The sequence below is a fragment of the Tupaia chinensis genome, unplaced genomic scaffold (genome assembly GCF_000334495.1).
Source record: "Tupaia chinensis unplaced genomic scaffold, TupChi_1.0 Scaffold000037_18, whole genome shotgun sequence".
Classification (NCBI taxonomy): domain Eukaryota; kingdom Metazoa; phylum Chordata; class Mammalia; order Scandentia; family Tupaiidae; genus Tupaia; species Tupaia belangeri.
The window spans coordinates 833,982-857,806 of NW_006159476.1; the positions used below are offsets into that span (position 1 = coordinate 833,982).

Sequence of the window (23,825 nt, forward strand, 5' to 3'; positions counted from 1 at the left end):
AGAAAATTTGTGAAACTCATAGCGTCATACTTTTTAATAATAGGAGGGAAAGTATGTGAAAGTTATTCCCTAAAGTTCTGCCTGTAGATGACCATGTTCAGTGCCAGCTGTGGCAGGCTGGTTAAGGTGGCAGGGTCCTACATGGCCACTGCACTGTTCGGAGTCCCAGACCCGACTGCTTGAAACATGCTAGCATGTGCATACACATGCACGCAAGCCCCAGAGATCCCAAAAGGAGAAGTGAAAAGGAATTGGGTGTTATTGTCCCCCATGGGGATGCTTTCTCACTTTCTCTCTTCTGTCTCCTGTGTTTCAAAAATGTACTATTTGACCCACCACCATGGCGTGCCCTGCTGTGACACAGGTCCACAGGCAGGGGCCCAGGTTCAATGCCAGTTTCACCTAAGGGCTGGTATGGTGTGTGCCTAAAATCCCAGTGACATGGGTGGCTTAGGCAGGGGGACTGCAAACTCGAGACCAGCCTGAGCCACTTTGCGAGACCTGCCTGAAAGCGCTGGTGTGGCAACACGTGCCTGCCATCCTGCAGGGGCGCCCCAAGCAAGAGGCTCTCAACTCCGCAGAGACCTGTCTAAAAGTTCTGGTTCAAATACAACTGCGGAGGTCTCGGATAAGGTACTTTTAAACTGTCTGAATTTGAAGGAGAAAGGCCTTGAAGGTTCTAAGTGTTGATAAAACAGTGGAACTTATTAAATGAGTTTAAGCCATCAGGTCTGAGACTCAAACGGTGGTCAACTACATGGGTCCAGCGAGTCCAGTGACATAGCCATTATGCCAACTGCTGGTCCCCCAAACTCCATTTTACGATCTCATCTCACAAGTGCTTTTTGAGTCAAAAGAAGCCAAATAAATAAATAAGTAGTGAAGCCAAAAGGCGTACAATGCTCATACTCTCCACCGAGACCTGGTGCTTCTTCATGTCAGGGCCTGGCCACGGTCCAGGATGTGAGCAGCCATGGACGTGGTCGAGCTTTTTTTTTTTTTTTTTTTTTGAGAGAGATTTTCACTGTAGGGCACGTGCACTCGCCAGACAGACAGAGAGAGACATAGAGACAGAAAGCGAGAAATCACCCCCTAGGGGGGATGGTCACGCCGCAATCCCCTCTCCATTCTCCTCTCGGGATCTTGGGCACGCACGCACACGCGCCAGTTGTGGGGTTTTTAAGCCACCAGGTCCGGGACACGAACCGCGGTTGACTACGTGGGAATCCAGCGACATAGCCATTACGCTAACTGCTGGTTCCCCGTGGTCGAGCTTTTGACACACTTGCGTACACCCTTCTTCTCTGCCTGGTGCAGGGTCCCTCCTGGGTTGTGGTGCTTATGCACATGGGTGTTAAACTTGGTCCAGATTCAAGAGGTGGGGAACTAGGGCCATGACTGGGTGACGTCTGATGGCACAGGGCGTGAGCTGGCGACCACGTCTGCCCGCACTCGTGTTTGTGTATGCGTGTGCACGTGTAGTGACATCCCAGCAGTGCCCTCCCACGTGTGTGTCCATGTTTAAATTTTGAATTGCTAGTGGGACCAGCAGGTGGCGTGGTAGTTATGGTGCTGGACACTCCCACATGGCTGACCATGATTCGAGTCCTGGACCTGGTGGCTTGCTTTCTCACTTTCTCCCTCTCTCTCTGTGTGTCTCTCTCTGGTCAAAATAAATGAATGAATAAATAATATAAAATAATTATTTTTTAAAAATTTTTGAATTGCTAGTAGTTGAGCTTCATTTCCTTCTCATGCCAATTACTTTGCTTTGTTGTTTTAAAGAATGCTTTGGAAAGTTTTCCTGAACTAACAATAATTACTCGAGACTCTAAAGCAAAAAGTGGAGGATCTGCTGTTTCTAAAATCAAAATGAATGGCAAAGCATATAACAAGAAAACACTGCGGACTTCTAAGACCACCGCCAAGTCTGTTCATGTAAGTTTTGGTGGGTGACCATGCTTTCCATGAGCTGCAGCCTCCGTGCAGCCCACAGGACGGGCGGAGGGTTTTCCTCGGTTGCTTCAGGCAGGGATAGCAGCTCTGGCCCAAGGAGCAAGCACTCAGTGTTGGTTTCCTTGCATTCCTAGCACAGTGTTTTGTACATAACAAGTGCTCACATTTTGTTTTTAACCAGAGGGTGCGTGACCTCTCCAGAGAAATAGAAAGCACCCCCTTAGTGGGACGTGTTCACACCACAGTCCTTTTCTCCTCCATTCTCCATCTCCTCAGGATTTGGGGCATGTGTGCACATACGCCTGGGGTGTTCTTCGTCCCCAGGTGGGGCAGTCCTTGAACGACCTTCAGCCATGTGGAATCCAGCTTTGGCACTTACCTGCTGCCCTACAGGGTCGCCCAGACTTTTAGGTTCCTTCATGTAGACAGGCAGACCTCCAATAAATGTAGCCATGTTACCATCCTCCCTGGCTTCTACCCAGCCAGGATGGTGTCCAGAGTGCTCTGCTGACCCAGAACCAAAACCCCAGGCCTTTCCGTGTGGCTCTGGTAGTGAAGTGGTACCCCCTGCCACCTCAGCCACTGTAGCTGGGCCTCAGAAACATTTAAATAAGCTGATGAGAAAGGAGTCACCCCACACTGTGTTTGTATGTTTGCTTTAATTGACAGATTAAGCGAATGTTTTTCCTGAGACCTGTTTAAAAATATATACACATTGTGGAATGGCTAAGTCAGGCTAACTAGCATGCATGGTTGGTGCTAGCCTTTCTGTGTCATTGGGTCCACGTGCCTACAGATCAGTGAGTACACACATCCCCTGAAAGATTTAATACTGATTTCGTATCTGCAGGGATTAACATTGGAGCTGGGTCATCTCCCAGCACAGTGTGAGCTGTTTCCTCATAGTTTGGCAGGACACCCACTCTGTATAGAGGTCCCGCAAGCCAAGAGTGGTGGCGTGCACCTGTAACTGGGGAGGCTGAGACAAGAAGATCGCGACACAGTGAGACACTGCCAGGCTTCCTCCACATACACCACAGAAACACATGCTCTACAGAAACACATTCCTGTGTGAGAAAAATGCATGACTTTGCCCCGTGTAATTACCTGTAAAGTGGTCCAGTTCCACCATCTTGGACTGGATGAAGAGCCAGCAGACAGTGTGGTACTATGTGCTTCCCAGGAAGAAGAGTGGAGATTTATTCTGTCAGTGTGAAGGAGCGGTCCAGGACAGAATGTATGCCTCATTCCCTTCCCTCCGTCACACAGTCGGTGTTGATAATCCGTGTGCCACACCTCGGGAAAATGAAAGTGTGTAACACTCTTGGTATTAGCAGAATTTATCTCTGAAGTGAGAGGTTGGAGGAAACTTTTACTTTATAAGTTGTCCTATGTGAATATTATTTAAATTTTCTTTAATTTTACATTTTTTCAAATAGTACATATTTATATTCAAAGAAAGTTAACTTAAAGATACAATTTCCGTTATTTCTAATAAGTCTGTCCACATTAATATAACCTAATGCCTGGCCATCTAACTCATTTTCAAGATTGTCGTCAAGACTTCGATCTTGTATTTTGCAAAAAGTGTTCTTAGATGCTCTATGAAATATATCTATAAACTTTTTTCTCTTTATAGGAGTTTGCTGTCGATCCAGAGAAAATACAGTTGTATTCTTTGTATCATTCACTCCATCATTATAAATACCATGTATATCTGATATGTAAGGATGAGGTAATTACTTGTCTTTCTTTTTTTTTCAAATGTCAATTTTTCTGAATTGTAAGGAGGCGGTAGCTGCGGTGTGTTTGTCATGGTTGTTAAACGTGTGTGTGCCTGTGTCTCCTCTCCCCTTAAATGAGAGCCGCCTGGACGGTTGTCCAAGCCTCTGCCATCCTGGGCTCAGACCAGCCTGGCCCCAGAGTGCTCCTGGGACATCCTGGGGCTGGTGGCGCACTCCCTGTAGCCCAGTACCTGCTGTGTGTCACTGTCAGGACCCCGCTGTAACCCGTGCTAGGTCCTGCTGTGGTACCATCTTTTGTCTCACTAGGGTGGCCTTATCCCACCTAATGGCAGGAAAATGGGGTTTTGTTCTGTGGCGTGGAAAAAAGATGAAAGTTAAAATTTAATCGTACCTTCTAAGCATCAGTTAAAGTTGTTCAGAAGTGGTGTCTGGTAGCAGTCCCACCTGAGGATGTGAGACAAGGGTTCATTTCTGTCGGCAGCTAACGGCTATGCAAGAACTTTTGCCTGCTTCACCCAGCGCCATCAGTTTAATTAAGGAGGGTTAATCTGACCCAAGCCTGTCCCTGACGTGTCAGATGACTGTCTAGTATGGAAAAATGTTCAAAGCTAACCTCCATCTAGCAAACCAGAGTGCATCGACCACTGTCCCAGCATTCTAACGTGCAGAGCTGACCCCACAGCTCACTACTGGGTTTTTATCGGAACTGGAAGGCCTTGAGCATGCTAGAGGTGCTTCTTCTAGCCTTCCTCTCTGCCCCACATTGAGCCAAAGAAGGTAGGATTAGACCTAACCCAGATTTATCTGAAATAACTATTTTCCATGGATAGCATTAAGGGAGAAAAAGTAAGCAGTATATGTCTGTGAATTAGTAAGTCCTTTTTTGGGGTTAGGAGGTAGTATAGTGGTTAAGGTGCTGGACTCCCACATTGCCAATTGTGGTTCGAGTCCTGCACCTGACAGCTTTAAGCTCTCACCAGGCACTTGTGCGTGCATGTCCAAAATCCCCAGAGAATGAAGGAGAAGGGGTTGTAGTATGGTCATCTACCCTGGGGGATGATTTCTCACTTTCTGTCTTTTCTCTCTGGCGAGCACACGCACCCTGTGGCAAAATCTTTAAAAAAAATTAGGTACCAGCAGTTGGTGTAATGGCTACGTTGCTGGACTCTCGGCTCCATTCCCGAACCCGGTGGTGTAAACTCACACTGGGCACATGAGAAGGGATTGCGGTGTGGCCATCCCCCCTAGGGGGTGATTTCTTGCTTTCAGTCTCTGTCTCTCTGGTGAGTGCGCACCCTATAGCAAAAACCTCTTCAATAAATAAATAAATAAAAATCCTCTTTTCATTCACAATGTAGGAAGAATAACCTTTTCAAGAGCTTAAATATAAAGTGATACCCATGTAAACTAATGTAGTAATTTTCTTTATTTTTAGATTTCTTCTGTGCAGAAAAAAAATGAAGATTTAGGACAGGAAGAAATTGTTCAACTTTGTATGAAAAATGTCAAATGGGTAGAAGACCTATTTGAGAAATTCGGAGAACTTCTAAATCACGTGCAGCAGAAATGCTCCTAACACTCCCACGGAAGCCCCATCTTGTTTATCGCACTATGGGAAGGCGGAGGGGTGGCCAGAGAGGATCTGTGTCTGCAGGGGCCTCCCCCAGCACCCACCCCGTCAGGAAACTTCTCAGGGCCTCTGCCGAGGGACAGCAGTGCCGCCCGAGTCAGTCCTGTGGGGTGGACCTGGATAGATCCCACCACGTTTTTATCCTAATGAATGATTTTTCTATTTTGTAAACCATTAGGTAACTGAGTAATTTTCAGAAAGTTTTTTGACAAACGATGAAGCATGCACTAAATATCATTTTTCTTTATTGCTAGAGAAATAATACTTCAGTAACTTGAAGATTTTTTGGACTCTGGCTAAACACCAGGATGAGAGTGCAGTGGCAGTGCTTGTGTTCACCTTGGCCACAGACCCCAAGTGTCGTACGTTACACGAACAGGTCTGTGTGAGGAAATGAGCAACGGGAAGTAAAATGCAGAAACTGCACTCTGCTTTGCGGACTCAACTTACCCCTAACATGTCCAGGAAGCTGGACATGGACTCGGTGCAATTCTTTGACTGCTTTTTGTGTCAAATTATATCGTGGTGAAAAACAGTGACAACTATTTTTCCCTATCCCGAAGAAAAGTATTTTTGTTTATTCTGTGTTTTTCCCTTTGGAAAATTTCCATTGTACATTTCATTCGCTAATAGTTGTTATTTTTCACAAGGAAAATGTTGTGGTTACAATTATGTTTGATACACCTGTACTACAGTTCTCATTATTTTCAGTAAATCTTATTTAGTTACGTGTTGACTTTCGATTATGAATCCTGTCTCAAGGTAATGTTTGTGTTCTACAGAATTGCTCCAGTGTTATCTAGGGTACCCTCCAGTACGAGAGTTAGCGGATCTTCGGGAGTGGGCTTGTGTTAGACACTGCTTGACTTTCTAAGGGAGAAAAGTAATTTCCTACTAAACTAGCACTTGATGAACTGACTTTCGAAGTAAAAATCTAACTCCATTATACGCTTTGACAACTACACTGGCAATTAGACTCTGAGCAGTGTCAGGCACAGGCCTGTCCTGGGACTGGAAGTGGCGGCGCTCTGCTGTTGGTGCCTTCCCATGCTTCACACGCCGCCGTAGCTCGCTCCCAGGTGGGGACCGGCGTCGCAAGTAGCTTAGCGAGACAGCGAATGTATTAGGTTAACGTGACCTGGTGGTTATTTGTGTTTGCCAACAGGATGCCTTATTTGTTCGAGAAAAAGACTAGTGTCGTTCTAAACTCGCTCCTTTTGTAGGATTCAAAGATGTTAATCATCGTGCTTTGGCCGATTTTCCCACCACGTAGTGCCTTAAGCCCCGTCAGAGCAGGTCACTGCTCAGGCCCAGATCCACGCGTGTGTGGACAGCGCCATCCCGTCGTCTAGATTCTATGTTAACAAGGCCAACTTCTTCTATTTCTGTACTAAAACCTCAGTAAACTGGCAGAGAATCAGAGGTAACATGTGACTGGATTTGAGAATAAAGCCTTGTAGCACTGGGTGAAAAAAACAAGTATCTGGTTTAAGCTTATGTATTTATTCTATGGTTATCTTATGAAAAGCAATAATCCCTAATACCTACCTGCCTTTAGATGAGGTACTTATTAATAGAAGTCTCTTTCAAGCGTGAAATGTTCCATTTCTGGAAGGTTTTTTGAACTATTTGGGCAGCTTATTTTCAAACAGAAGTAACCTGTTAGATTGGCTTTGCCCATCTCCCAGGAGAGCTGCAGGGCGTCGCCACTGGGAGCCACATGTGACCTGCATGTGGAGAGGTTGGACACAGCCATGTTCTTTCTGATACTATCAACTCTGGACAGAGGCAGCATCTTTTGTTCCCAAAGTGCAGGACAATGTAGTTCCCAGATACACATCTTCATTTTGCCCTCCCGGCCTCCGCCCCTGGGCTGGCGGTGGGCATCTTTGCAGGCTGCCTCGGCACTAGGCAGCCCTGGAGGAAGCTGTGGGAAACCGCTGCACCTCTTTGTGATAAGCCCCTGGAAATCAAAGGTGTTTCCCACAGAACGGCCCGTTTCCTTCAGAGCAGCTGCCCCTGCCCCACTGTCTGCAGTGGAGTGGCCACAGTATGGAGGCCAGACTGCCACAGCCTCCCAGAGCACCTGCGGTCCACCTGTCTCTCCCCATTACCCATGCAGCAGAGTGGGGAATGGCAGCCTCGGGCCTCAGGGAAGAGGGGGCCTTGGAACAGCGGACGCACGCTTGTCTGCAGAAGGCAAACACAAACCTAGCGGGCCAGATGGACACTCCTTGTCAGAGTTGGAGTTTATGGTGCAGAGGTAACCTGAGCTCGTAGGTAGATTACAGATAAAGCACATGTCACAACCCAGGAAACCATTTTTAAAGAAAAGTTGGATTTTTCTTATCTCTTGAAATCTAGAAGTAATTTAATGTAAAAAGTCACCCGTGTGGGTGTTTGTTACTAGTCCAGATGAGTGGTCGAGAAGAGGCCTCCTATTTGTGTTTGCCAATTCTGTGTCTGTCATCCTCGTCATAACCAATTTCCAATTACTTGATCATGAATTTGTAATGATTTATAATTATCACCATTTGTTGACATTAGAAACTGCCCATTTTTCTATTACACTTTCAAACAGGAAACTTGATAATATGGAAAAAAATCTTATTTTAAAATGGCTTAAAAATTGGGGGGTTACTTTGAAAATTCAAAATTTTTAAAAATTTCTACAACTTAAAAAAACGAAAACATAGGTAGCCTCATACATTAGAACTCTTTTCAAAGCTTTCATTGCATTTTTTAAGGTGCCATTTCCTTTTAATACAGATATTTATTTCCTTCAAAGTAGCTGTCTTCCAGCCATGGCCGTGGGGTCACACCTGAGCATTAGAGTGGCAGGGTTGACGCAGCTTTCCTCAGAGTTGTCCAGATGTGTGAGTTTATCGTATTTGTAGAATATTGCATTTTGTTTCAAACTGTATTTCCATCTCTTTCCAAAAAGTGCTTTTCCAATAGGGTGAAGTATCCCAGGGTAATGGCCTCTGCGTCAGCTGCACTTGACACGTACCTGCACAGATGCACGGCGTCTGCAGCACGAGGACAGCCCCGGGCGCCGTGTGCACAGGTGCATGTCTTCACAAATCTTTATGTGACAACAATTGAAGTTAAGGATACAAAGCAACCTGCATTTGTCATCCAGAGTTTTCAATTGGTCCATAATACAATGTATGGAAATGTGAAAGACAATTTTGTATATTTGTTACTAACTCAGATCATTAAACTGAAAACTTTTTTTTAAACAATAAAATCAAAATGGATTGTTTTCTTTGTTAAGTAAAAACAGAGGTATTTCGTGGCCAGTAGCATCATCATGTTACAGGTTCCCGACACATCGCGTATCATATTATCAATTATCCAAGTTTTTAGTGACAAGTGGTGCAGGGCCTACCTTCAGTTTTCTCCGATGGTGTTTGTCAGGTCAGTATTTGATGTGTAAAGCAGCCTTAGCTGACCATATTTAAGAGTTTCTGTCTTCATTTATGACTTTTAGCATTTTTCTGCCTATAAAAAATTATAATCCACTGTTACATCTAATTTTGTTTATTTGAAAATAGTGCATAGCTAGAAGTAATTGATAACATCAAGATACATTATCTCTATAAACTATTAAATAGGCTTTTTAAAAGTTTGTCCTAAAGCCAGCAGGTGGTGTGGTAGCTAAAGCACTGGATCGCACATGGCTAATTACATGGTTTGAGTCCTGCACCTGGCAGCTTGAAAAACATCCAGGTGCTTGTGTATGCATATTCAAAATTCCAAGAGGACTGAGGAGAGGGGACTGCTGTATGGCCATCCCCCTGGGGGTGACTTCTCACTTTTCCTCTCTGTCTCTAGTGAGCGCACACACCCTATGGTAGAAATTTTTTCAAAAGTTTGTCCCAACTGGTCCTTTGATTTTCCAAGTAAGATTAACCTTCATAATATTTTCTAAAAATTATTTCGAGTGGAGATATTGTCAGATATTTGCTCTCTTGTAATTAGCTTGGAGTGTGAGCACTGACTTCATCTCCTTACACAGTCAGAAGATCTGTAACATGCCTCGGCCAATGAGGCATGGATGTGGACCTCAAGTGGGAATGACGGTGGGTGCAGAAAGAACAGACAGACACACATGTAGAGGAAAGCAGGGATCGGGTGGTCCCGGCATCATCAGTGGAGATCCCCACGGCTCTGAGCCGGTCCTAGGTAGAGCGACTGGGGGGCAACGAAAGGGAGAGCCAGGTATTTTCTGTTGTCGACTGCAGCTATATCTTGCGTCCTGTGGTTCTAGACAAGTCTCTCCTGGCCTCTGGCTGACAACAGCTTCCCTTGATTAACGCTGCCCTGCAGAGCAACAGCGGGTTGTGCCAGTGCTAGAGCTGTCACCTGCCCTGCAGCTCAGCACAAGACCTATTTACTTGAAGGTCACTAGTGCCTTGTCCAGATCTGGCTGTTCCCTACATTAATGAAATCAATTATCTCACCAAAATACACCTTAACATTCATGCAACATCCTTGTTCTGCTCTACCTTGGTTACTGAAGTTGCTGTTCATTTCAGTGCTTTGTACAGATACTTCAGGAAATAGTCCTTGTCTGTAGTGTTGATATTGCAAACCTGAATGATAGTACTTAGGCTGTACTGGTCTATTAATGTTTTACTGCTCTCTGGTTCTTCCTAGTACTCTTTTTAAAATATATTTCATATCACAGAGAAAATCTTTACACAGTTATTTTACCCAAGCCTTCTCCAGGAAGATATGAGAGAGGGTACGTCAACTTTTTTGTTTTCCAAATAGAAATATATTTTTTAAGAATTGTTATTGAACTTTAATATTTATTTATTTTAATTTGACCAGAGAGGGATAGAATATGAGAGAGAGAAAGAACGAGAAAGCAAGCCGCCAGGTCTGGGATTCAAACTGCAGTCAGCCATGTGGGAGTCCAGCACCCTCGACCACCATGCTACCTGCCGGCCCCCAAATAGAAATATTATATTGCTATAAAAATAATAAAGCTTAGGGGCCAGCCAGCGGCATGGTGGTCAAGGCACTGGGCTTCCGCAGGGTTGACTAATTTGAGTCAGGGAGCTGGTAGATTGCTTCCTCTCTGGCCAAATTTTAAAAATAATAAGATATATACTTAATAAAAAACTATTCATACTTGTTTGTTTATATAGGAAGGTCAAACGCTATAGAAAAGTGCACAGGTATAAATTATTGTATGTTAAGCCTTGATATTGGCCAAAATGTGCTACAGTTAACAACAGGATGAGTGGCAAGATTTGAAGCATGGATTGTCCCTTTCCTGTGGGGTAGCTTTAAGTAAATGCTTAGATTTCAGAGATACTGCTTAAATGAAAACTAAAAAGCCCAGTCCAAACCGAAGTCAGAATGATCTGGGTTATTCATCGTTTCAGTCTGTGCATGTATCTGTTCTTCGGCTAGCATGAATAATTTAGAGCTGACTAGTTTCAAATTAAAGGGAGTTACAATTACCTGTTGCTCTGTTGTTAAACCTTATCTGTTTTGTGCTGTTAATTGACAATTAAGAGATCGCTTCGCAAAAATAACTTGTTTTTTTTACATAAAATTTACCTGTGGTGCTTGATGAATTAATTTTTCACCCAAAATAAATATTCTCTTAAAATTTAACTCTTTAATTAAAAAGTATTTAGGGCCTGGACATCCCCTTGGGGGGTGATTTCTCACTTTCCCTGTCTGTCTCTCAGGCATGCATATGCCCCTATAGCAAAAACCTAAAAACAAACAAATAAATAAAATATTTAGAACAAGGCAACGACAAGGCCTAGTCAGCACATGCACTGATGGGCCAGTACCACAGCCATCAGTGAGGTATCTACACAAGGATGATGCAGTTTTGAAGCAGTCTATATTTTAAAATATTTATTTATTGAATTTTATTTATTATTATTATTACTTAATTTGATCAGAGACAGAGAGAGAAAGAGGGAAAGTAAGAAAGCAAGCCACCAGGTCTGGGAATCAAACTGGTCATCCATGTCGAGTCCAGAGCCTCAACCACCTTGCCACCTGCTGACCCCAGCAGTCTATGTTTTTAAAAAATTATTTTAAGATACGGAATTTAAATTTTTTCTTAAAGAATTAATTTTATTTACTATTATTCAATTTGGCCAGAGAGAGTAAGAGGATAATTGAGAAAGCGAGCTGCCAGTACAGGGACAGGAACCGTGGTCAACCACTGGGAGTCCAGTGCCCCAACCACCATGCCACCTACTGGCCTCAAGATACAGAATTTTTATTTTATTTTTATTTTATGTATTTATTTATTTTGGAGAGTTTTTTTGCTATAGGGTGCATGGGTTCCCCAGAGAGACAGAAAGTGAGAAATCACTCCCCCCCCCAGGGGAGATGGCCACGCCTCAATCCATTCTCCTCTTGGAATCTTGGGCACACATGACACGCGCCCCGCGTGAGTGTAAGCCATCCTTTGTCCTTACCCTTTCCCATGGCTTCTAACCTGACTATACCACAGCTTACAAAGCTCTTTGGGGAGTGGTCCCTCCTCCTTGTGGTGACCTATATATATGTGTGTGTGTATATATATATATATAGTCCTCATGCAGAGAGAGCTTGGAATAGGGCCATATGTTCCTCTTCTTTCGGGACTTAAAATTCTCCAGAAAAAAGAACCAGGGAAGAAAGTCCTAGTAGGAATTTAAAACATTTTTGTGAGATGCAGTTATGAGCAAAATTCTCAGCAGGGGAGTTTCTTGACTTAGGGCAGGTCAGGGAAGGCTTCCTGGAGGCAGTAATGATTCAGCTGAGCTTCCGAGGTGAGGAAGGCTTCGCTGTAGGAGGAAGAAGACATACTTCTTCCTTTGCAGGAGGATGCCCTAAACGTGTTCTGTCCTCAGGCGTGCCTGCGAAACATCAGAAGCTCTTTCCCCATTCTGAAAGAAGGGAAGAAGCACAGTCCAGTGAAGCTATTCGTGTGCTTTGGTTCTAGGCAGGCTGGAACGTGGGGCGAGGCCGAGTGGTTCCTTTTGCAGCACCGGAAGAGCTGAGTAGTAGAACGGTGAGAACGGGAAGGTCTTACTACACAATTTACTATTTTTTTACTCCTGCAAGATTTGTTGCAAGGTTACTAAGCAGCTATTTTTCTTAAATAACTATTTAACTTTACTGACTTATTTAATTTGACCAGGAGAGACAGTGTGAGAGAAAGAGGTTAAGTGAAAAAGCAAGTCCCAGGTTCAGGACTCAAACCACAGTCGGCCATGTGGAATCCAGTGCCCTCAACCACCACACCACCTGCCCGCCCATCATTAGCTATTTCATATGCACACAACCCCCCTTAGCAGGCTCACTCCAGCCAAAAGGTGTTGGAAGACACGCCCCCAGTCCCGGGGGCAGCGCCTGGCATCCCACCGCAGTCCTGCCTCTGAGTCTCTACGTCGGAGCACTGCACGCACAGGTAGGGAGGTCCGCGTGGATGGTGAGCACACGCTTCAGATTCATCTGCACGCGGTTAAATGTGTTCCAAACCCACCTCTCTCCGGCTGAAGTCAGCAGTGCCCTCCCTGCTTTCCCATCCACCGGGAAGAACGGCCTCTGCTCCAGGGCCAGCCCTTCCTTACCCTCTCCTAGCTCCAGCTCAGCTTACTGCTCCACAGACTGGAGTCGTGCTCTGGACTAACGTTTCTGTCCCATTCACCACAGGAGGAGTGGCCTCTCACCAGAGCACGTGTCTGCCCGCAGGAACACAAGGAATAGCCCCACAGAAAGCCCTGAACTTTGAAAAACCAGCTGTGTTTGAGTCAACTCTTCATCAGTGACTTAACTGTTTACAGGCCAGTCGGTAGAAGGGCCTTTCAGAGCCCATCAGGAAGCCAGAAGTCAGGGCTTCACAGCGGCAGCTGATGTGAACGCAGTACCGTTACCACAGGGGCTGGTGAACAGTGCACCACCCCACCCACCATAATAGTAAAGCACCATTCAAAGCACTACAAAGCAAAAACCTGCCCTTATCAGGCACACCCACCATTGAGATGGCAATACAAGACATCACCCATGTCCCCACTGAGACTGCAGGCTGAGCGATGCAGACTGGGCTCCGAGGGGCACACAATCTTGCTGTCTCCTGGAGGTGGACACCCTGGTCAAGGCCAGCAGTCACCTGGTGAAGGCCTTCCTGGCTTGCAAGCAGCTGCCTTATCCCTATGTCACAGGATGGGGAGGGAAAACTCTCTGCTGTACCTTCTTGTAAAGGAACCAATCTCATTATTAACCCCCACCCCTGTGGCCTCATGTAACTCTCCCATTTCAAAGACCCCATTTCTAAATACCACCACACTGTGGATTTGGGTTTCAACTCAAGAATCTGGGAGTACACAAACATTCAGCCCTTAACAACCACTGAGATGTCAATTGCACAAAGAATTTTGAAGTTGGAAGCCAGCCTTGCAGAGTCATCACTGGTGGCTTAAAGTGGTCTCTGGTCCTCAGCTCTCCTGGGAATGAGGCCACCTGGCAGTCCTGGTCTGGGCCAGCCACAGGGGCAGGCATCTGTAGTCCCAGCTATTGGGAGGCTGAGTCAGCAGGATTGTGACCCAGCAAGATCCTGAACAAATACAACATGTAGGGTGGGCCCATGGCCTGGGGTTAAGGCAGCTAGATCTGACCTAGTCAACAATGCAGCTCAAGTTTCGGACCCAGAAGCTCAGAAAACACTGGGATAGGTTTGTGCACTCCAAAATCTCAAATAAAAGTAAGAAGGGGTTGCAGGGTGACGATATCCCACTGTCCAGAAGCAAAAAAAAAAAAAAAAATGGTTTACACAAACTTCTCTCTTTGGGTAGTATTTTCAGAGGTTCATCAAAACACTCCCTTAGCATAGAAATCAATAAAGGTCAGCAGCAAAGACCCACCTCTGAGCCGTATCTTCTGAACTTCAAAAGGGAATACCAATCTCATCAACTCAAAATAAATTGTACCTTTTGGGATACTTCATCCATTGTCTTTTTTTGGTTTTTGGATTGCACCAGTGTCACCTCCTGCCAGGACTGCATGAACACTGCTCCCCTCCAGCCAGCTCTCTGTAGCCCATTGTCACAGCTGCTGACTTCGAAGAGTGACTCACCAGAGTCCCCACTGGAGCCCCTGTGATGGTGTGTCTGTTCCTAGGATAAAGCCAGACACCAATGGCAGCTTCTGCCTTAGTGACGATGGACCCACCGTGCCGGGTACACTGTGCCTTTCTGGCTTAGAAAGGATAAGACATGGGACCAGCAGTTAGCGTAATGGCTATGTCGCTGGACTCCCATGTAGTTGACCACAGTTGGAGTCCTGGACCCGGTGGCTTAAACTCATGCTGGGCACGTGTGCGTGCGTGCCCAAGATCCTGAGAGGAGAATGGAGGAGAAGGGAATGCGGCGTGGTCATCCCCCCAGGGGGTGATTTCTCGCTTTCTCTCTGTCTGTCTGGCGAGCGCAAGCGCCCTATAGCAAAAACCTCTCCAAAAAAAAAGAAAGGACAAGACATATGACAGTGGTTTTCAAACACTAGACAGCAGAAAGTGCAGGACAGTCATCCTGAGAGAAGGGAAACAGTAAGAGAACAGCCTAGTCTCAGAGATAGGCAAAGAACCTGAGCAGACATTTATCCGGAGACATGAAAACAGACAACAGCGATGTGAACAAATGTTCAACATTTCTTCTTCTTTTTTTTTTTTTTTGAAGAGGTTTTTGCTATGGGGCGTGTGTGCTCGCCAGAAAGACAGAGAGAGACAGAGAGACAGAAAGGAAGAAATCACTCCCCAGGGGGGGAAGGCCATACCACAATCCCTTCTCCTCCATTCTCCTCTCAGGATCTTGGGCATGCACGCACACAGCGTGAGTTTAAGCCTCCAGGATGCGGGACTCGAACCACGATCAGCTACATGGGAGTCCAGCGACATAGCCATTACGCTAACTGCTGGTCCCAACATCATTTCTCATCAGGGCAATGCAACTGAAGCCTCAGTGAGCTATCACCTCACTCCCATTAGGTCAGCTATTATCAGAAAGACAAGATAGCAAGTACTAGAAGGATGTGCAGAAAAGGGAACCCTCGTGCACTGTTAGTGGGAATGTAAATTAGTCCAGCCATTATGGAAAACAATAGAGGCTCCACAAAAGTTTTGAAACAGAAATACCATAGGATCCAGCAGCCCTCCTCTCTATATATATCCAAAGCAGATGAAATCAGTGTGGGGGGCCAGCAGGTGGTGTGCTGGTCAAGGAACTGGACTCCCACATGGGTGAACACGGTCCAAGTCCCGGACATGGCAGCTTGAAAATCATGCCGGACACATGTGCATGCATGCCTAAAATTACAAGAGGAGAATGAGTCCTGGACCCGGTGGCTTAAACTCATGCTGGGCACGTGTGCGTGCGTGCCCAAGATCCCGAGAGGAGAATGGAGGAGAAGGGAATGCGGCGTGGTCATCCCCCCAGGGGGTGATTTCTCGCTTTCTCTCTGTCTGTCTGGCGAGCGCAAGCGCCCTATAGCAAAAACCTCTCCAAAAAAAAAGAAAGGACAAGACATATGACAGTGGTTTTCAAACACTAGACAGCAGAAAGTGCAGGACAGTCATCCTGAGAGAAGGGAAACAGTAAGAGAACAGCCTAGTCTCAGAGATAGGCAAAGAACCTGAGCAGACATTTATCCGGAGACATGAAAACAGACAACAGCGATGTGAACAAATGTTCAACATTTCTTCTTCTTTTTTTTTTTTTTTGAAGAGGTTTTTGCTATGGGGCGTGTGTGCTCGCCAGAAAGACAGAGAGAGACAGAGAGTCAGAAAGGAAGAAATGACTCCCCAGGGGGGGAAGGCCATACCACAATCCCTTCTCCTCCATTCTCCTCTCAGGATCTTGGGCATGCACGCACACAGCGTGAGTTTAAGCCTCCAGGATGCGGGACTCGAACCACGATCAGCTACATGGGAGTCCAGCGACATAGCCATTACGCTAACTGCTGGTCCCAACATCATTTCTCATCAGGGCAATGCAACTGAAGCCTCAGTGAGCTATCACCTCACTCCCATTAGGTCAGCTATTATCAGAAAGACAAGATAGCAAGTACTAGAAGGATGTGCAGAAAAGGGAACCCTCGTGCACTGTTAGTGGGAATGTAAATTAGTCCAGCCATTATGGAAAACAATAGAGGCTCCACAAAAGTTTTGAAACAGAAATACCATAGGATCCAGCAGCCCTCCTCTCTATATATATCCAAAGCAGATGAAATCAGTGTGGGGGGCCAGCAGGTGGTGTGCTGGTCAAGGAACTGGACTCCCACATGGGTGAACACGGTCCAAGTCCCGGACATGGCAGCTTGAAAATCATGCCGGACACATGTGCATGCATGCCTAAAATTACAAGAGGAGAATGGAGAAGGGATTGCAGCGTGATCATCCCCGAGGAGTGTTTTCTCATTTTTCCTCTCTCTGTCTCTGTCTGTCTCTGTTGAGTACATGTGCCCTATGATAAAAACTTTGAATAAAAAAGGAAAGAAAGAAATATGTGAAGGCCAGTCTGTGGTGTAGTAGTTAAGGTAGCTGGATTCCACATGTCCGACTTTGCGGTTTGAGTCCCAAACCTGGTGGCATGAAGAACGTGCTAGGAACAAGTGCTTGCATGCCAAAATTCCAAGAGGAAAATGGAGAAGGGGTCGCAGCATGATCACGCCCCTTGGAGAATGCTTTCTTACTTTCTCTATCTCTCTGTCTCTCTCCAGTGACCACATGAGCCCTACAACAAATAAATAAATAAATAAATAAATAAATAAATAAATAAACATTGGGATGTTGGAAACATCATGATGCATTTTCTATGATTTTCTGTGCAAAAATGTGTCATGAGTTTTCTGACAACCCAAAAAATAAATGTCACAAAACTGCTAAATATATAAATTCCCATGGAGCCAGTAGGTGGCATGGTGGTTAAGGCACTGGATTCCCACACGGCCAACCACAGTTTGAGTCTCAGACCCGGTGGCTTGTTTTCTCTTCTCACTTTCCCTCTCTCTCTCAAGTTAACTAAAAGGAATAAAAGCAATAAATAAAATTAAATAATTATTTTTAAAAAGTTACCATAAATATAAAGATTTTACAAAGTGGGGTAGGCCCTGTAGCCTAGTGGGTGAAGGAAGTGGATCCTACATAGTTGGCCACTGTTCAAATCCTGGCCCCCAATCCCCATGGGATGGAGAAATGGAGAAGGTCATGCAGCCTGACTGTGCCCCATCAGGAGCGACTTTCTCCCTCTTCTTGTGCTTCTCTGTTCCTCTTGCTAGCATACCTGGCCAATGAGCAATAAATGTGTGTGTGTGTGTGTGTGTGTGTGTGCGTGTGCGTGTGTGTGTATAAAAATCAAAATTGTTCCACTGTGAAAAAAATACAAAGAAATGGTTAAGTGAAGGCATATTTACATGATAAAATAATATGTAGCCTATAAAATATTTATTAAGTTTGTAATATGTTCTAGTATTAACAATATAAATGCAAAGTTTTTTTAGATATAGTATGATCTCAAATATATAACAGACATAAGTTTTTTTTTTGGGGGGGAAAGGATTTTTTGCTATAGGGTGCATGCACTTGCCAGAAAGACAGAAAGACAGAGAGGCAGAGAGACAGAAAGCAAGAAATCACGCCGCCATTCCTTTTCCTGCATTCTCTTTTCGGGACCTTGGGCACGCATGCCCATGCTCCTGGCATGAGTTTAAGCCACCGGGTCAGGGACTTGAACCGCGGTCCACTACATGAGAGTCCAGTGACGCAGCCATTACGCTATCTTCTGGTCCCAATAAATTATTTTTAAAAGACTGAAAAATGCCTCAAATGTTAATAATGGTTGATTCTCAATGGTGAGATTTTTCTTTATGCATCTCCTTAATTTCAAATGTTCTATAATGTGCAATTATTTCCATTCTGGTTTTTTTTTTTTTTCTTCTTTCACACTAGATAAGAGAGTGAGAATGAGAACAGGATGAGAGAGAGGCGCACCCCACAGGTCTGGCCCTGCTGCGACGCCCCCTCCAGCCAAGTCCAAAACAGCAGGGCGCTCCCGAGCGTGTCTCAGGTGACTGGGACAGGGTTCCAACTGCAGTGGCCGCGTGCCATGCGGCTCCTGTAGCACCACAGAGCCAGCCCCGCATTTCTGTTCTACACAATGAAAAGTGAAATTTGCTTAAAACACAGGTCTCCTCTCCTTACCTTTCCTCTCCAGCATGGAGTCCGAGGCTGAGGGGGAGCTGGAGCGCACCAGTTCGTCAGCAGCAGAGCCAGAGCTGAAAGGAGTCCTTGGCTGCAAGTCCTCACCTCTCTGGCTAGAGAGCGCAGGCTTCCTTCTGTGCCCACCGGGGCTTCCAGGGTGCCAGCTTCTTCAGCTCTGAGTCAGGAACATCCGAAGTAAAAGGAAAACTAGTGTGTGGTTCCTGGTCCAAGGTCCCAGATGGCCTATTCTTTTCTCCACCCTTCAGAGTCCACTGTTCTTGTTTGACTCAAGAATCTGGGATTTTAGCTATATTTAGTAAGAGAAATGGAGAAATATCTTCCATCCCATCTTTCTGGAAATGAAAGTCTATACCTAATTTTTAATTTGTACTTTTGTCAAAAATGCCACTGTTGTCATTGTCATAGCATTTTCCTCTCCCTCTTTTCTGCCTCATTTCCCTGCTCCTTTTCTTCCTTCCTCTTTTTTAAAGAGGGTCCATAGGGACCAGCAAGTGGAGTGGTGGTTAAGGTACAGTCAGGTGCTAGACACTCCCACATGGCCAACATGGTTCAAGTCCTGGACCTGGTGGCTTGCTTTTTTACTTCCTCTCTCTCTCTTTCTGTGTGTTCATGTGTATGAGTGTGTCTCTGGTCAAATTAAAATAAATGAATGAATAAATAAAATTACATAAATAATTCTTTAATTTTTTTTCTTGGAGAGGTTTTTGCTATAGGGCACATGCGCTTGCCAGAGAGACAGAGAGACAGAAAGCAAGAAATCACCCCCCCCTCGGGGGGGGGGATGGCCATGCCGCTGCAATCTCTTCTCCTCCATTCTCCTCTCGGGATTTTAGACATGCACACACACGCACCCAGTGTGAGTTTAAGTCCTAGACCACTGGGTCTAGGACTCGAACCACGGTCAACCACATGGGAGTCCAGCAACATAGCTATTATGCTATCTGCTGGTCTCAAATAATTCTTTAAAAAAAGAAGAAAAAAAAAGGGTCCATGAGTTTGTAATAAGGTCCAGTTTCACAGGACACGATCTGCCTCTGGCACCTGTACCTTATAACAGGTCGTACATGTTTCCTGATTGGTGAGTGATTAGATTCCCAAAATAAGGCTCTCATGACATTATAGTACTAGACATGGACCCCTAGAATGAATGTAACCCTTGAAACACTGAAAAATTGCAAGGAATAAAATCCAATTTGAAACCTCTCTCAAGCAGTGGTAGTAACTGACTAGCTATAGTATTTTGATATTTTGGGTAATGCCTTTCAGCTTTTGCAGGGGGGAAAAAAGAACTTCCAGAAAAAAGCAGTTCAGGGGTAACAGCTGAGGACACCACTGGGGCGCTCAGGCACGGTCACGATAGCACAGGGTGGCCTCATCCACTCCGTCAGCCTCACCGACATCTGTGCTGACAGCCCACACCGGCTGCATGTCGGGATCACTTAGGCGCCTCATTCCCAAGTGCAGGGGAGATGGGAATTCCTGTGCACATCTCCTAGCTACTGAATGCTAGCCTCTGGGTTTCCAGCACCAGCTGATAACTAGCCTCTGCCAAACTACTATGGAAAAAGCCAAGAGTGGGCCGGCTCCACAGCCTGGTGGTTAAGACAACCGGATCCCACATGGTCAACCACACTGTTTGAGTCCTGGACCCAGTAGTGTGAGACACATGCCAGGCATGTGCATGCGTGCCCAAAGTCCTGAGAGGAGGGAGAGAGGGGACAGTGCCAGACTGTTCCCCAAGGGGTGATTTCTCCCTCCCACCCTCTGTCTCTGTCTTTCTGTGGTGAGCATATCTTCTGCTCCCTAGGGGAAAAAAGAAGTTTCCCCATGAGCAACATTTATTAGAAATAGAGACCGAAGAGATAAGTAGGGAGTTGCTGATGACCAAACAGTTCTGCAAAACAGTGCAGCCAGACATGCTGCCTAGGCCCCAACTCTCTTGCTGCATACATGTGATCTTTCTAACTTCTCTTCAAGGAAACAGGGTGTTGGTGGTAAGTAAATAGAGGAGGTGACAGAATATAGCTCGCCAGCCTCAATCCCGAGGACCAAGGGGTGGTAGGTTGGCTAGGTCACGGGACTTTGGGGAGCTGCCCAGCTACATACTCTTCCCACACCCCGTGGCCTTTGGGAGTTACCAGAGTTGGAAGGCCTCAGCAAATCACACCACAATGAACTTAAGCCAGTGGGGATAGGGTTTGTCCCCCCGAGGAAGACATCGCAATAAGACATTGAATGTGCCATGTACGAGAGGAGGCCGAACCACACAGAGCTGGAAAGCAGACCCTGTATAGAGATTTCACCAAACCAAAGAGACTCTCCAGAGACAGCCCTGGTCACATGACTCTGACCAATGAGCTCTTCTGCTAAAGATCAGAGATGGTACCCAAAACAGCAAGGTGTATCACGGAGATCCAAGGAGAAGCTCTTTCTCCTGCTCGAAGCGAATTTAGACTCGAATAGACCTCTCCTCTCTCAAGCATGAGAAAAATGAAGAAACTCAAAGTGGAATTGTGGGACAATTCTGCAACATAAATAGGAGAGCCCGGGGCCAGCCTCGAGGTGCAGCAGTCAGTGGTGCATGAAGAGAGCTGGATCCCACAGGCTGACCAGGGATCGGGTCCCAGCCCCTGGGTGCATGCACGTGCCCAGGACCCTACAGAATGGAGGGCCGGAGGAAAGAGACACAGAGAAAGGGAAAGTGAGAACTCACCCCATGAGGCCATGCCACAATCCCTTCTCCTCTTGTCTCCTCTTGGGATTTTGGGCGCACACACACACACGTGCACCTAGCATACTTTTTAAGCCACTGGGTCTAGAACTTGAACCTGCAGAGTTGGCCACATAGGATTCAGTACCATTTTTTTTTCGAGAGAGAGTTTTTTCCCATAGGGTATGCGCACTCACTATAGAGACAGACAGAGACAGAAAGGTAGAAAGTGAGAAATTACCCCCTGGAGGGATGGCCACCCCGCAATCCCTTCTCTTCTATTCTCCTCTTGGAATTTTGGACATGCATGCACACACACCCAGTGTGAATTTCAAGCCTCCGGGTCTGGGATTCAAACCATGGCTGGCCATGTGAGAGTCCACTGACACAACCATTATGCCATCTGCTGGTCCCAGGATCCAGTGCCTTAACCACCATGCCAACTGCTGGCCTGGAAAGTATTATTTCTTACTGAGATGGCATCCAAAGTAAGCATTTCATTTATTCAGATATTCATAAAAATTGAGTCAGTTATGAGCCAGATTCTGAACTAAGTTGTATTTTTTTCTTAATTTGCTGGAAGGCGTATTCACTTGTTAGAGAAAGAGAAAACTGGAAAATTGGGATGGTCACACCATAATTCCTTCTCTTCCTTTTCTCCTTCCAGGATTTGGGGCACCCACACACCCAGTGTGTTTTTCTTTTTCAGAGAGTTTTTTTTGCTATATGGTGCATGCACTCACTAGAGAGACAGAAAGTGAGAAATCACCCCTCTGAGGGGGATAGCCATGCTTCAATCCTTTCTCCTCCATTCTCCTCTCAGGATTTTGGGCACACATGCACATGTGCCTGGCGTGAGCTTTTTTGTTTTCTCTTCAAATTCCTAGTTTAATAAGGACTTCTTTATTTTGAGGGAAAAAGGTCCCCAACACCAAGCTGTTCACAAAAATAACCCACAATATCAACTTTAGAAAACAAATCTTAAGACTATTACACTATTTTCTAGAGGATGCATCTGACATGCCAACTCCCATTCACAAAAACACTGTTACATTGTGTTGAACAGCCCCACATAGCACTGTAGTGTGGGGCATAAAACATACTTCTAACTCACAGTTGCTCCCAGGTGCTACTCAACTAGATGACACTGCCTTTGCAGTCAGAGAAGCAACTACTGACTCATTGATGAATGAGAAGAACTGTACTCCCTGCATAACAAGAGATTATTTTGGAGACAGTTGATAAAAATCATACATCTTTTTTATTGTTAAGTCATAAAGAGGTATCAAAATTAAAAGCAAAATTACAGGGTAAGACTTAATGAAACTACTAGGAGCATCAAAAGAAGTGAAATGGGACCAGGTGCAGGGCAGTATGAATTCACGAATATGGGAAAGACAAAAATGGGGAGAACAGTGAATATGTGCTAAAGATACTAGGGGAGAGGATCTGGTGAAAATTTTTATCTTAGACAAGTGTGTAGGTAAAGAAAGAATGGGTAAGATTTCTAAACCCCACTATGTGCTTAAGAGTCATCCTTGCCTGGTGTGTTTTAAGTCACCAGATCTGGGACTTGAACCATTGTCTACTATGTAGGAGTCCAGTGGTATAATCATTACACCATCTGCTGGTCCCTCTTTTTCTTTTTTTCTAAGATTAAAAAAAATATATTAATTTTTTATTCATTGTTATTCTTTCATTTGACCAGAGAGAAAAAAGAGAGAGAGAGAGAGAAAGCCATCAGGCCCAGGACTAGAACTGTGGTTGGCCATGTGGGAGTCTAGTGCCTTAACCACCAAGCTACCTATAGGCCCTGAGATTTTGCTATAGGGTGTGTGCACTTACCAGAGAGACAGATGCAGAAAGTGAGAAATCACCCCCCGGGGGGATGACCACCCCACATTCCCTTCTTCTTCCCTTCTCTTCTTGGGATTTTGGGCATGCACATGTGAGTTTCAGGCTCCAGAACCAGGACTCAAACCCCAGTGGATCAGTGGGAGTCCAGCCCCATAATCATTATACCACCTACTACTGCCCACCCCCCAAGTGTGTTTTTCAAGCCACTGGATCTTGGTCATGTGGGTTCCAGCCACCGAATCCCCATGGCACCGGATGGCCCCTGAACTAAGTTCTAAGGCTACAGTTGTGAGGAGAAAAGCCAATCTCTGTGTCTGGGAACATATGGTCTATGAAAAACGTCCTGGGCCAACCAGTGGCACCATGTAAAGGCGGCTGGACCCCACATGGCTGATTGTTTTAAAGTTAATTTTGTTCATGAGAAAGAGTGACGTAGAGAGAGACAGGCCCCTCAGCAAGACGGCCCTCCAGCCTGTCAGCATCTTGGGTGTGCCCATGTGCCTGGCCTGTTTCTGGCCGACCGTGAATGCCACACTGTGGTCAGCCATGTGGTTTCCGCACAGCACAGCAGCATGCCACTGCCTACTCTGTGGTGGCTGGGGCACAAAGGTTTTTGACTCATCACTGTTTTACATTACTAGGGGAGCCGGAAGTGGGTTTAGGCTTTTTTTTTTTTTTTTTTTGGGG

General features: G+C 45.6%; 1 protein-coding gene and 1 long non-coding RNA gene across 8 annotated transcripts in view; one reads left to right on the top strand and one right to left on the bottom strand.

Annotated features, from left to right (window-relative positions):
* The window catches only part of QSER1 (glutamine and serine rich 1), a 40,674-nt gene extending 33,863 nt beyond the window's left edge, over positions 1-6,811 (top strand). For all 4 annotated transcript variants that reach the window (XM_027771871.1, XM_006140443.3, XM_006140444.3 and 1 more), the window contains 3 exons: positions 1,786-1,938; positions 3,596-3,691; positions 5,137-6,811. In XM_027771871.1, coding sequence (XP_027627672.1) covers positions 1,786-1,938; positions 3,596-3,691; positions 5,137-5,277 — 390 coding nt within the window. In that variant the 3' untranslated portion in view covers positions 5,278-6,811. The remainder of the gene's footprint in view (positions 1-1,785; positions 1,939-3,595; positions 3,692-5,136) is intronic.
* A 239-nt stretch (positions 6,812-7,050) lies between these two features.
* The window catches only part of LOC114007808 (uncharacterized), a 19,850-nt gene continuing 3,075 nt past the window's right edge, over positions 7,051-23,825 (bottom strand). The window contains exons 3-7 of one of the 4 annotated variants that reach the window (XR_003549395.1): positions 18,551-18,725; positions 14,289-14,474; positions 13,337-13,512; positions 8,723-8,835; positions 7,051-8,416 (exon numbers count right to left, since the gene is read on the bottom strand). This is a non-coding gene — a long non-coding RNA (uncharacterized LOC114007808). Of the gene's footprint in view, positions 8,417-8,722; positions 8,836-13,336; positions 13,513-14,288; positions 14,475-18,550; positions 18,858-23,825 lie in introns of all 4 variants that reach the window. The other 3 variants (XR_003549394.1, XR_003549392.1, XR_003549393.1) reach the window with 3 other exon arrangements.